Source organism: Xyrauchen texanus, chromosome 15 (assembly GCF_025860055.1).
Source record: "Xyrauchen texanus isolate HMW12.3.18 chromosome 15, RBS_HiC_50CHRs, whole genome shotgun sequence".
NCBI classification, from domain to species: Eukaryota; Metazoa; Chordata; class Actinopteri; order Cypriniformes; family Catostomidae; genus Xyrauchen; species Xyrauchen texanus.
The window spans coordinates 34,635,890-34,648,758 of NC_068290.1; the positions used below are offsets into that span (position 1 = coordinate 34,635,890).

General features: G+C 37.8%; 1 protein-coding gene across 1 annotated transcript in view; it reads left to right on the forward strand.

Moving 5' to 3' along the window:
• The first annotated feature begins 322 nt into the window (after positions 1–322).
• Positions 323–12,869, forward strand: part of LOC127656361 (transmembrane protein 65-like) — a 62,943-nt gene continuing 50,396 nt past the window's right edge. Inside the window, exons 1-2 of the mRNA XM_052144661.1 lie at positions 323–728; positions 871–1,173. Of these exons, the coding sequence (XP_052000621.1) occupies positions 903–1,173 (271 nt within the window). The 5' untranslated portion in view covers positions 323–728; positions 871–902. The remainder of the gene's footprint in view (positions 729–870; positions 1,174–12,869) is intronic.

Below are 12,869 nucleotides of genomic sequence, written 5' to 3' on the forward strand. Positions count from 1 at the left end.
TCGTAAGTAGACTACTTGATGTTTTGGGCTATTTAACATGACATTTAATTATATTCTGCTGAAATGAACGAAATGACTCGAAAAAAGATTCGTTCATTTTGCTGAACGAGACTCAAAGATCCGAGTCAGTAAAATGATCCGAACTTCCCACCACTAATATCATAAAAATAGGACAATGCTACTTGGGAAATGTAGTTATGTAGTCTAACTTGACTCCGCCCCTCCAGCCATAGATCTACCAAAATAACTACATTTCCCAAAATGACATCACTGCACAGGGGCGTGGTCTAGGTTTTCTATAATAATAAAACAAACACTCCTGTCAGGGCTGCGCTGTGAATGACGACCGCGCTCTACTGTAAAAAAAGAAAGAAGAAAGAAGAGTGAGAAAAGAGCTAGAGCGTCAGACAAATATCGTCATCACTACGCAAAGCAGGCTGTGGCTTTTATTCCAGCGGAAAATAATAGCTGGCGAGTGAAGGGAGGACAGACATCACGCGGGCTGCACGAGCAGTCAGAAGTCAGATTACACCCAATGGACATGAAAAAGAGAAATGTGACAGTTTGTTTCAGTTTTAACTTGACCCTGGTGGAGATACATATATATGAATAATGGACACATGAATCACTGCACTACCGGACCCCAACTGTGCTTTATATTTTAATTAAATGCAGAAGAATTATACATTATAATTTTTTGGACGGGATACAACAGAAATCTCGTCGAGGTAAGTGATCTTTTACCATTAAAAAGTATTATGCAAGTTCGTTTACTGTCTTCAGAGTCATGTTATATATACTGTACTACACTGTGTTGTGCACTCTTTTACATTACAGCCGAGCGCTGACAACCTTAACTTTTCCTTCAAGGTTGCCCGACACCCCTCAATCCGTTCGAACAAATGCTGCCGTGCTTGCGAAGCGTCCTGCGGCCGAGCGTCGCTCTGAGGGCGGGCGCGCTGTTTGGGCGCGTCCGCGGAAAGAGCCCGTGTGCTGCGCTGCTGCTGACGAGGGTGCACGCATGTGGTTTGGGTACGCACCCGCACAATGAGCCCATGGAGCCCTTGAACTCGCCGCAGGGCGCGAGAGACTTCATCTACAGCCTTCATCCCACTGAACGCACATGCCTGCTTCGAGAACTGCACAAATTTGAGTCTATGGCCATAGCTCAAGGTGAGACAGAGTTCGTCATATATAGTCCATGCATGAAGGGCATACTGTAAGGCTGAGATAAATTATATCAACCACATAGAATTGAATAGGTCAAACAGAACAGTATACAGTGGAATGCAACATAACAACGATAAATAGAATAAAGAGGAATGAAACTGAATAATGCTGAACAATATAGAATAAAGTGGAATACAATGAAATAAAGTTGAATAGAATAAGGTGGAATGGGCTAGTATAGAATAGAAAATGTGGAATAGAATAGAATAAAGTGGAAAACAGTCAAATTAAGTGGAATAGAATAAAGTTATATAAAGTAAAATCAAGTGGAATAGAAAATAATGATAAGGTTGTACAGGACAGAATAAAGTAGAATGGAACATAATAATGAGAAAAAGAATAAACAGAAATAAAACAGAATAAAATGGAATAATAAAGATTAAAGTGGAATAGAATAAGGTGGAATACATTCAAATAAAGTGGAATAGAATAAAGTGAAATAGAATAATACAGTGGAATGCCCACTGTTCTGATTGGCTCTCTGATCTTGATTGACCTGCTTTCTCTTCTTGCAATCTCACTGCTCACCGCTACTGGGCAAGGCTACGGAAGTGATTAAAGGAAAAGTAGATGTTGGTGTGTTGTTGTGGAGATGGTCAGATGCAAATGTCTATGATAGTGTGACATCACAATGTGGAGGAAGTAGAGAACGAGTCGTTTTTGCAGCTTGGTTTCTTACAGGAAACTTACAGTATGTTTTTTGTTTTTAGTACAATGGTCTCTTCTTTGTCCAAAGATCAAGGAAAATGTGATTCTTCATGTTATGACCCCTTTAAAATGTAGTAACATGCTAGTGATAGTGAATGTTAATTTTATTTGGACCCCCTTGAGAATGGTGTTGTGATTTTAATTGTTATAGTGAAAGCAATTGATTGCACATACAGTTTCTGATGCACTTCACAAAGGTGAAAATAACTATCATCATTAATAACCATAAAAATAACATACATTTTAATGTAATTGCTATAAGCCCAGTTATTTTGGGCATGCATAGCACCCCATGATCAAACATTGCAAAGTTCAATCTATAAAGGTAGAGCACATGAATGTCTTGAGAATCACATCATCAGGATATGGGCTATTTATGTTAGAACCTTCATATTCAGTGTTTTTTTTTCAACTATAAGGCCAGCAGTAAACAATCCTGCCCTTGTTGGTCTCTCCTGCCCTTTTGATTTTATTTCAGTTAATCGTTCAGCCCTACCCTATATACAGAGGGTAGGGCTGAACGATTAACTGAAATAAAATTAAAATTGCAATATGTGTGATTTTTTTAAGCATGGGCTGTGATTTAATTAAATATATAAATAGTCTCAACGCACTGCCTGCTGTGCTGCGCCAATGTGCACTGCAGTTTTGTCTGTAGTGTGTAGTGCTTTCTTAAATAAATGTTAACGGGATCATTGTATTACGCATGAGGGTTCAGAGTGGTTCTGTGCTACATACACACATACTCTGTACATCTGGTACTCTGAGTGACAGATGTGCTCTGAGTTCATTTCTATTTGCTAACGTGCACTGAGCGCATTATTTAAAGCTCCCCAGACTTACTTTAATTGCACATTTGCATAATTTCACATACCTCTATATTTGGCCGCTACAATTTACTATAAACATTTAAAATAACCCCATGAGAGCAGGTTTTTGTTGACAGCAAGGCAGATGAGAGCATTTAACTTCATTAAAAGGCTGTTGTCAATTGAACTTCAAAAAACATAAACTTCCGTCCATTTAGTTTTCAAAATAAAAGCTTGAGGGTTTACAGGGACTGCATAGTAAGTTAATAAATTATTAAAGAAATAGTATCAGAAATAGTATCATGGCTTGTGCTGTTTCGAACAAGTTATTGGAGAAACAAGGATGTGTGTGTGTGAAAGAGAGAAAGAAAAGGAGTGCTGTTGCCACACCCAAGTAGAAATGCTGTAGTGTGTTAGTCCGCTTTCTGGAGATAATATAATTTCGGTGAAATTCATCCTATTTTTTCAGTGGAAAAATAGCTGTTCAAGCGGGGGTATTCCTCCCTATTTCATGGTAGCCGGTGCGCAAGAGTCATTCACTTTAGAAACGGCAAACTCTTCCACCATATTGAACAGTACATCCTCTCCAATGTGGAAACTCCAGTAAGAGGTAAACACCTTGCGTTTGTGTAATTAATCAGTCTTTTGTGTCTCTCAGCTGTGATAAGCCGTAATGCAGAAGTTTTCGTTTAAAGCCATTAAATACAAGCGATCACAGAGTGCTGTATTTAAACATTGAGTGACGCTTTCTCAATTCACGTCACTAACTGGCTCATATTACACACAAAAAATGGTCTTTTGCCTCCACCCGTTGGCTAAAATATGTAATGTCACAAAATTAAATGTAAAGAGACAGATACTCTTAACACATATGCACTGCTCTTACACTTTAGTTTAGGATGACAAACACAAGCGGAGTGATACACACAGTGAAGCGTTCATGGGATATCTCTTGTCCAATCAGATTTGAGGACTGGAACTAACTGTTGTATGTGTGAAATATATATATATATATATATATATATATATATATATATATATATATATATATATATATATATATATATATATATATCAGTATATGTATAAAATGCACAAGTGCCTTTTTTTAGAGGAATGATACATCATATCATGATGAAGCTTACGTAGTAAAAAGCAGATACTTTATATTAGATCCTTGGTCTGGATCAATGTCTGAATTGCATAGTTTTTATAGTGTGTGAAGAGCCAGTTAAAACGTAATGGCTATCTTTAGTTTCTGCACTAATGCTCTTTTTGATTTAATGTTCTGTGTTGGAGAATTAAACCCCAAATGTACACTCACCTAAAGGATTATTAGGAACACCATACTAATACTGTGTTTGACCCCCTTTCGCCTTCAGAACTGCCTTAATTCTACGTGGCATTGATTCAACAAGGTGCTGAAAGCATTCTTTAGAAATGTTGGCCCATATTGTTAGGATAGCATCTTGCAGTTGATGGAGATTTGTGGGATGCACATCCAGGGCACGAAGCTCCCGTTCCACCACATCCCAAAGATGCTCTATTGGGTTGAGATCTGGTGACTGTGGGGGCCATTTTAGTACAGTGAACTCATTGTCATGTTCAAGAAACCAATTTGAAATGATTCGAGCTTTGTGACATGGTGCATTATCCTGCTGGAAGTAGCCATCAGATGATGGGTACATGGTGGCCATAAATGGATGGACATGGTCAGAAACAATGCTCAGGTAGGCTGTGGCATTTAAACGATGCCCAATTGGCACTAAGGGGCCTAAAGTGTGCCAAGAAAACATCCCCCACACCATTACACCGCCACCACCAGCCTGCACAGTGGTAACAAGGCATGATGGATCCATGTTCTCATTCTGTTTACGCCAAATTCTGACTCTACCATCTGAATGTCTCAACAGAAATAGAGACTCATCAGACCAGGCAACATTTTTCCAGTCTTCAACTGTCCAATTTTGGTGAGCTCTTGCAAATTGTAGCCTCTTTTTCCTATTTGTAGTGGAGATGAGTGGTACCCGGTGGGGTCTTCTGCTGTTGTAGCCCATCCGCCTCAAGGTTGTGCGTGTTGTGGCTTCACAAATGCTTTGCTGCATTCCTCGGTTGTAACGAGTGGTTATTTCAGGCAAAGTTGCTCTTCTATCAGCTTGAATCAGTCGGCCCATTCTCCTCTGACCTCTAGCATCAACAAGGCATTTTCAGCCCACAGGACTGCCGCATACTGGATGTTTTTCTCTTTTCACACCATTCTTTGTAAACCCTAGAAATGGTTGTGCGTGAAAATCCCAGTAACTGAGCAGATTGTGAAATACTCAGACCGGCCCGTCTGGCACCAACAACCATGCCACGCTCAAAATTGCTTAAATCACCTTTCTTTCCCATTCTGACATTCAGTTTGGAGTTCAGGAGATTGTCTTGACCAGGACCACACCCCTAAATGCATTGAAGCAACTGCCATGTGATTGGTTGATTAGATAATTGCATTAATGAGAAATTGAACAGGTGTTCCTAATAATCCTTTAGGTGAGTGTATTACAAACTGCTTAAATTATTAAATATAACCATTTAACATTTTTAACCCATCTATTTTCTCCTGTTGTTTGTATTTTCTTCAATTCTTCAAAGGTTTTTAAATATACTTTTTTTAATTATTTAAAAAGTTAAAAGCATTTGGAATTAAGAGTCTGGTAGTGTCCATTTTTACTGCTGTGCCAAAATGTTCTCTGAATAGCATGAAAAGTTTTCCATAGCAGTTATAACCTATTCTCTAGACTCAGACATGAATTGTAATACATATGCAATGACTAAGCAACTAGATAAAAACAGAACACCCAGGGCTTGACATTAACGCTTGTCAAGGAGAGACACAATTGTTTTTTAAAGGCAATGGTAGTGAGGCTCTTAGTTGACTACAGGTACGCCTCATCACACGCTGCCAAACGGGGTATAGTCACTATACATACATACAAGCACAGAATAAGTGAAATAAACAAACAATAGTTAAATAAAACAGCTATTCAAGTGCATCTTATAATTAGATAAAGTACGGAACCTTTTTGCAATTTCGTCTAACACAGGTTTCTAGAAAGGAAAAAAGAATATTCTTTATACCCGAGGTTAAAGCATTGCGAAAATGTAAAACAACGTTACCAGCTGTACAGAAAACCCATTCTGAGGTACTGCTTGTCGCAAGCACACATAAGAACGTTCAGGCTGCCAGAGACATGAGGGGAAAATGACCTTCATTATGCCTCTGTCATGCAAGGTTCTCCTCCCCATCAATTATGTCCTCTAACAGATAAGCTGTGAGTTCAGATGCTTCCCTATTCTCCGCACTTGAGGAAGGTTTTTGTTCCTTCCGAGGAGATCACCCAGTGAAGATTTGTTTTACTCAGTGGTGTACTCGTGGTCACTTGTTCTTCCTCTGTAACATCTTCTTGATGATTAATTTGACAGCACTCGCATCAAGCAGCGCCATCTTCATTTTCTTAAATTCTGTCATATTAAAGTCACCTCTGTAGTGTGGATCAAGCAGTGTGTTGATTCAGAGAAGTTTCTTTGTTTCTCAATTGTTATACTTGGCGTCCAATTCCTCCAAGATGAAACATAGAGAGAAACATAGTGAGAAAACATAGAGTTGCAAACAATGTCAGAAGAAAATGGTTGAAACTAAATAACATCACTTCTTTTCACATAACATCCTTTCTTTCTTTATTTCTTTCTTCCTGTCTGCATGGCCATCCTTCTACCTTTCTATCTTTCTTTCTTCCTTCCTGTCTGTCTGCCTGCCTGTCCTTCTACCTGCCTGACTTTCTTTATTTGTGTCTGTCTGTCTGCCTGCCTGTCCTTCTACCTGCCTGACTTTCTTTATTTCTGTCTGTCTGTCTGCCTGCCCACCCGCTTGAATTCATGGTAAACAACTACATTACCCATGGTTCATCAGAGAAAGATCTACCAATCAGAGAATCACATCCAATGAAACCCGCCACAGAGCAACTACATGCTCCCATGATGCACTGTGAATGACGTATATATTTGTACATATTGAAATATTTGTTGTTATTTTTTTTAATTTATAATCAATAACCTAAAATCAATAGTTTTATATATTCCTGTTTTTTATTCAATGACATAATTTGCAATGCTTCATGGGATTGTAGTCCAATGAAAGATGGTAAGTACACAATCTTGTACCTTTGTCTTTATGTCTGATTTTCTAATAATATTTTGCCTCATAACAAGTTTGTGATGTTGTGATTCTCTTTGCATCTGGTTGGTTTGGTTCATGGCTCACACCTCTTTTATGAAAGATTATTATTAAAAGTCTATAGAAGAAATAAATGGGGAAAATATTCCGGATTCCCAGACGGCTGAAAATCTGGGCAGGCACTGTTGCACTCTTTTGAGTGGACTAAACATCCATCTCTTAGAGCCTCGTTTTACATAAATACAGACACATTAAGATGACAGAGGCATAAGAAGTCAGAGGTTGAGCAAGGACCAATTAATTTATGTTCTTTTGCCTTCTCTGCCTCTTTCTACCACATAAAGCCACTTATTAGCTTTCCCACTTGTTAGTTTTGCTCTCAGCTCAATGAACAGATGCAGGGCAGACAGAGAAAACCCCGAAACAGTGTATGGTAATGCACCTCTCCATCAGACAGTCCTCTAGGGTACCAGCATGCTGACTGAGTGTGTTTTAGGGGGAATTGCCATCCCTTTAAGCATGTGTCAGTGTTTTTGTGCGAGTGCCAGCTTTCCTTTGGAGTGTGAATAAGCTTTGTGTCTCTGCTTCACTCATGAGGCACATCTCTCATCCTGGAATCGCCTTGAGGATGAAAGCTTCCATTATTATTTCCTCCTCATGTTTTCTCTTCCTATTAATTGGTGTCTGGGGAATATGAAGACATTTATACCTGTAAAATGTCTTGGATCTTAAAAATGTGTCTCCATTTCCTAGGCTTTTCTGCATTACATTGTGACCTTGGGTACTAAGAAAAGTTTAAACTTTTTTATTTCATTTTACATTTACATTTATTCATTTGGAAGACGCTTTTATCCAAAGCGACTTACAAAAGAGGAGGAACATCAGCGAATCATCTTAGGGAGACAGTGGTACAAAAAGTGCCATATTACAAAGTTTCACTATCATCATAATAGTATACAAAACAGATTTAAGTGCAACAAGAAATTTAAATATTTATTTTTTTTTTTTTTTAGTGACCGGTTAAGTGCTTTTGGAAAAGATGTGTTTTTAGCCGTTTTTTGAAGATAGAGAGTGAGTTAGCTTCCCGTATTGAGTTGGGAAGGTCATTCCACCACCGTGGTATGATGAAACTGAAAGTCCAGGAAAGTGTTTTGGTGCCTCTTTGTTTTGGTACGACAAGGCGACGTTCCTTAGCCGACCGCAGGCTTCTGGTGGGAACGTAGCTCTGCATAAATGTTTTTAGGTAGGATTTCATTGATCTTTTTGCTACACTTTCTTTGACCCTTAGAATTGAACAGGCTGTGTTTTGCTAAGAAATTCCACTTTTTATTTAGTTTATGTAACCTAATGCAAGCATAATTGCAGTGTAATTTAATGACTTTTATATGTAAATGACCTCTGTCATAATTGGCTAAGCTGTCTGGTGTAGAAGTGTAGAAAGCCGAAATCTGGGTGGAAAACCTTTCCCATACACTCATGTGCACCAGAGCATGGCCAGAACAAGTTAGGTTATAGTGGCATCATCAACATCAGATAACTAACTGCTGCTGCAAGGGGAAATCAGGTTTCTCTGGATGTAGGCTCTGCCCAGAGGACAAGAATGGAGGTTGTACTGAGGTTTGAAAATACTAGAAGAGCGCGTTACAGTCATTAATGGTGTTTGCTAAGGCAGGCTGTCGCTCATACTTTGGGTAAGGGCTGTTTTAACACACAACTCTATCAAACTTTCACTGGCACTGAAAAAATTAGCTTAATGACATTCTCAATGCTACAGAGTGGCATGTTTGTAATATGAAAGCTAGTGTGAACACAATAAATAATATTAGCTTATATATGCACAAGGGCTGGGCGATAAAACGATATCAATATTTATTGCGATAAAAAAACTCCATGATATCAATGATAAGCTTTTGAGTAATTTACTATATTTAGCCTGTGTTCTACATCTAGACATGCATGTTGCTAAAAACACTAGCAGCTTGGCTTTCTTATCGTATGTTTCCACTGGCGCGTAATGTGAGTGAGCACTTTCAGTTCCTTCCTATGGAAGCAGAGCGTCAAGCTCGTGAGGTGGATTGTAAAATTGACAGCAGCGCGGGGCAGGCAGTTCCCTAGCGTTTGGAGTGGCTTTGTGCGGATTTCTTCCGCGTTAGTATGAAGTTGCTATTGCCCCCGCTACGCAGGTCACCGCTTTCCGGATCCCAGATTGATTCCATCTTGACTGCAAGACATCATGACGACGGTTACGCCCTCTCCTCGTCTCTAGTGAGCATCTCCAGAGCACCTTTAGACCATAACGTTTTTTCTTTCTAAATTTAGTTTTATTAATCAGCATGTTCCAAGCCTTTAATAATAAACAAATAGATTTCTGGTCTAATTTTGTGAAATTATTCAGATGTCATCATCTCTGACAAGGATGAAAGACAAAACAATTACTAGTTTGTAGCCTAGTCTTTCTCACTTTAATGAAAATCCATTCAGACTTTTACATTTTCAAAAGTTTCTCTCTGGAGATACCCCTGAACCTCCATACAGTATCATTCCTCAGTCACAAGGGCTTCTATGCCCCCATACTTGGATATCTGTTTGTAAAGAAATATGAAAATAATTTTAATTTAAAAAAAAAAAAAAACATTAAATTGTTTTTAACATGAATTTAAATTATGATTCAAAATGAACATATCATCTTATAACATTCATATCCAACTGTACTCAATTGATAAACTCTATAAAATATTGTAATATTTTCATAGAAGATCCCTTAGACACCACTGCATTGGCTGTGTCTGGGCCCCCAACGCAGTTTTGTAAAGACTATTTAGATTGTTTAGAATTTTGTTTTCTCTTCTTTTTTTGGAAATTCAAAAAAATTTGCAATGTGCAAATGTGATTGAATATCGTGATAAATAACGATATCGAATGATATGAAAAACAATATCGTGATAATATCATGAATTATTTTTTGCCATATCGCCCAGCCCTAATATGCACAATTACATTTGGAAAGATGCCAGCTTAATTTCAGAATACCCAAAGTATAATGTACAATCAGTGTTGATTTATAACGCTTTTGTTTACCCAGCCACAGGATTGCCACAATGAATGTGTGTAATCACCATTTGAAGTCTGTTTGAAGTCTGAATTAAACATGATTATATGATTAAAGCACTCAATCCAGCAGAAACGTCGACATTAAAGCCATATTTTGAAGCGCTAAAGACAGACTTCACCAATTCAGCTCGTAGCGATTGACTGCCGCCCTGTATTTTCTGCTTCTCATTTGCATAACCTCAAGCATTTCTCAACTTTTTGGATACCCCTGGCCGTTCTGCAGCGCATGCAGATTATTTATTTATTTATTTAAATAAATCACAGTTTGATAATCACACTATGTCAAATCATGATTAAAATTTTATTTCGATTAAGCTTTTCAGCTCTATTTAATATTGTAATATTGCTTCAATCCACAAATTAACCCTCCTAATACTTCAAGACGGTCAAAAATGACCAAAAAGATAAAAGGTGTAACTTATATTTTGGATGATAAAAATGATTTAAAAAAGTTATGAAAATTTAGGATTTTATGCTATTTGGAGATAATTTACATAAAATGTTCTACATTTCTCAAAATTTCCCAAGTCTTGTACCTATCAGAAAAAGGAAAACATTTTTATTAAATCAGAAAAAATTATTCTGGTAAAAGTTTTAAAAATATATTAGCTGTAAATGTTAAATGTGTTATCAGAAATTCTGTTTGAGAGCTAGTAAATTTACAGATTGCTGAGTTGCTGTTATGGATGCTATGTAAACCATTAACTGTATTGTTGGCAATTGTACAATGATCAGCCCTATTTCTTTGCTTATTATGTCTATAGTTCGGTGCACTGGATGTAAGCTGGCCCATATAGGAACCTTGTCATTAGTTGATTTATGTGCTCATCCATGATGGCTCATCCAATAAGCTCTGTAATTCTCTTTCGATTTTCTCCATCTCTGGTCCTCGCCAGGATCTCCTTCATTTAAACATGACAGTTATATGACAGTTCACAAATACAGGCTCCGAGAGTGTAGTTCTCCAGTATTAGCCTTTTGTTTGGATGAATAATTATTCATATAGAGGTTTTACTGGACATAGAGTTAGATGTGGAATTTAGGATTTATTCTCCATAATTTCAGCTTAAAAGTGAGATATGTTATTTCTGTCATCAGACAGAATAGCAAAAATAATGACTTTTTTCAAACAAGGCCAAGTGTTTTACATTTTCTTGACAGTGCAACGAAATTAAGTGTGGAAGACTATTCTGCCATACACAGTACGGCTTTAAATGAAAAGACAGACTTTGCATCTTTTTCCTGACTCTCATAGAGCTGTTATCTGTTGAAAAGTTGAGGATTTGATTGTTGATAGATTTTAGTCTCATTGTAAAAGAACAGATGGGAGTTAATAATTGCCGATGGGATTGGGTCACATATTGTTTAGATTCTCAGCTGTTTTATGAGTTTGTACTACAGCTTTAAACAGTTATGCCTCTCCTAAGAGTTTGGCAGAACCTTGAAAGTCACATAATTTCAGCTTGTTGTATGAGTTTATGGTAAAGTTTTTTTCTTATATTATTTAAAAGCAGAAGCAGCCGACCGCACAGTTGATGATGCCCTGCAGAGGAATCAACAGTGCAAATGCATTTCTACACCCAGCCACCCATGAGTCATGTGACCGCAGAAATGAATTAGCTGGCTCATGCTCTGATGACTCATGGGGAATGAGGTGTCACATTCCAGCTGTCTCATTGGCTGTTTGATCATTTGGACGGGGATCTGTTTCACCACCAGTCAGATTTGGTTAAGATATTCTCTCAGAATAGAGACAAACATCTATTATGGTGTATACATTACAGAAGTTAGCAGAAGTCAGATTTCTAAACAATTCAGTCTTCCTATTGACCCATAGATTATTTATTTATTTATGGATCTAAAAATGTTCACTCCAAAAGGCAATTATTTACTGAAACGCAAATGGAAAGAGTCATCTGTCTTCATACTCCAAATTTTAAATTTGAACATTAGCTTTAATTATTTATCATTATTGCCTATGTTTGACCAGTAATCTATTATGAGTGCAGACAAGTACCAGGACCAGTCCAGATTAAAACTAGATTTTCAAATTGTCTGAAGGAATTGTGTCTGTTGCGAGCCCACGCAAAATTTGCTGCCTTGAATGTTAGGTTGTTCTGGGTGGTTGTTAGGTTGCTGCTGTTAGTGCACTTAGTGTTCTAGGTGGTGGTTTTAGGTGGTCGCATTGCTATGTGGCTTCTAGGGTGTTTTGGATGGTTACTAGGTAGTTGCTTGTTGCCCCAAGTAAAAAGACCCCCAACCCCATATACTGTATACAGGTTTCTCTATGGTAATCTGGTTCCTATATATGGCTCAGGTCCTCCTTCAAAGCAAGTCTACAGGATATCTATGCCTGTTTTATTAACCTCCGGGCAAAAATCGTAAATCTTATTGCTTGAAACATATAAGCATACCTCTCCTCAACAAGCCGCACTATTCAAGGTGTCATTCATGGTGCAAACTGTGTGGGATGAGTTATGTGACAAAAATGAATAGCTAGGCATTAAACATACTCTACGCAATTTGTGAACGCTTCTAGCTATGCAAGCTTGATTTTGTGCATTGCATTCTGAAATAACACAAAGAAAGATGCATTGCATTGTCAGCATTGCCTCAAGGGGTGCTATAGCTAACATTAGTGTGAATTGTCTACTTCTATGGTAAGTTTTCTCTTTCAAATCAATTGCTGTCATGATAGAGTGACAGTTTGAAGAGAAATTTGATGAGCAAGTCTGACTGAATAACAACACATCCTGTTTAATGGCACAGACATTTGAAGGTTACTTTTTAAATAG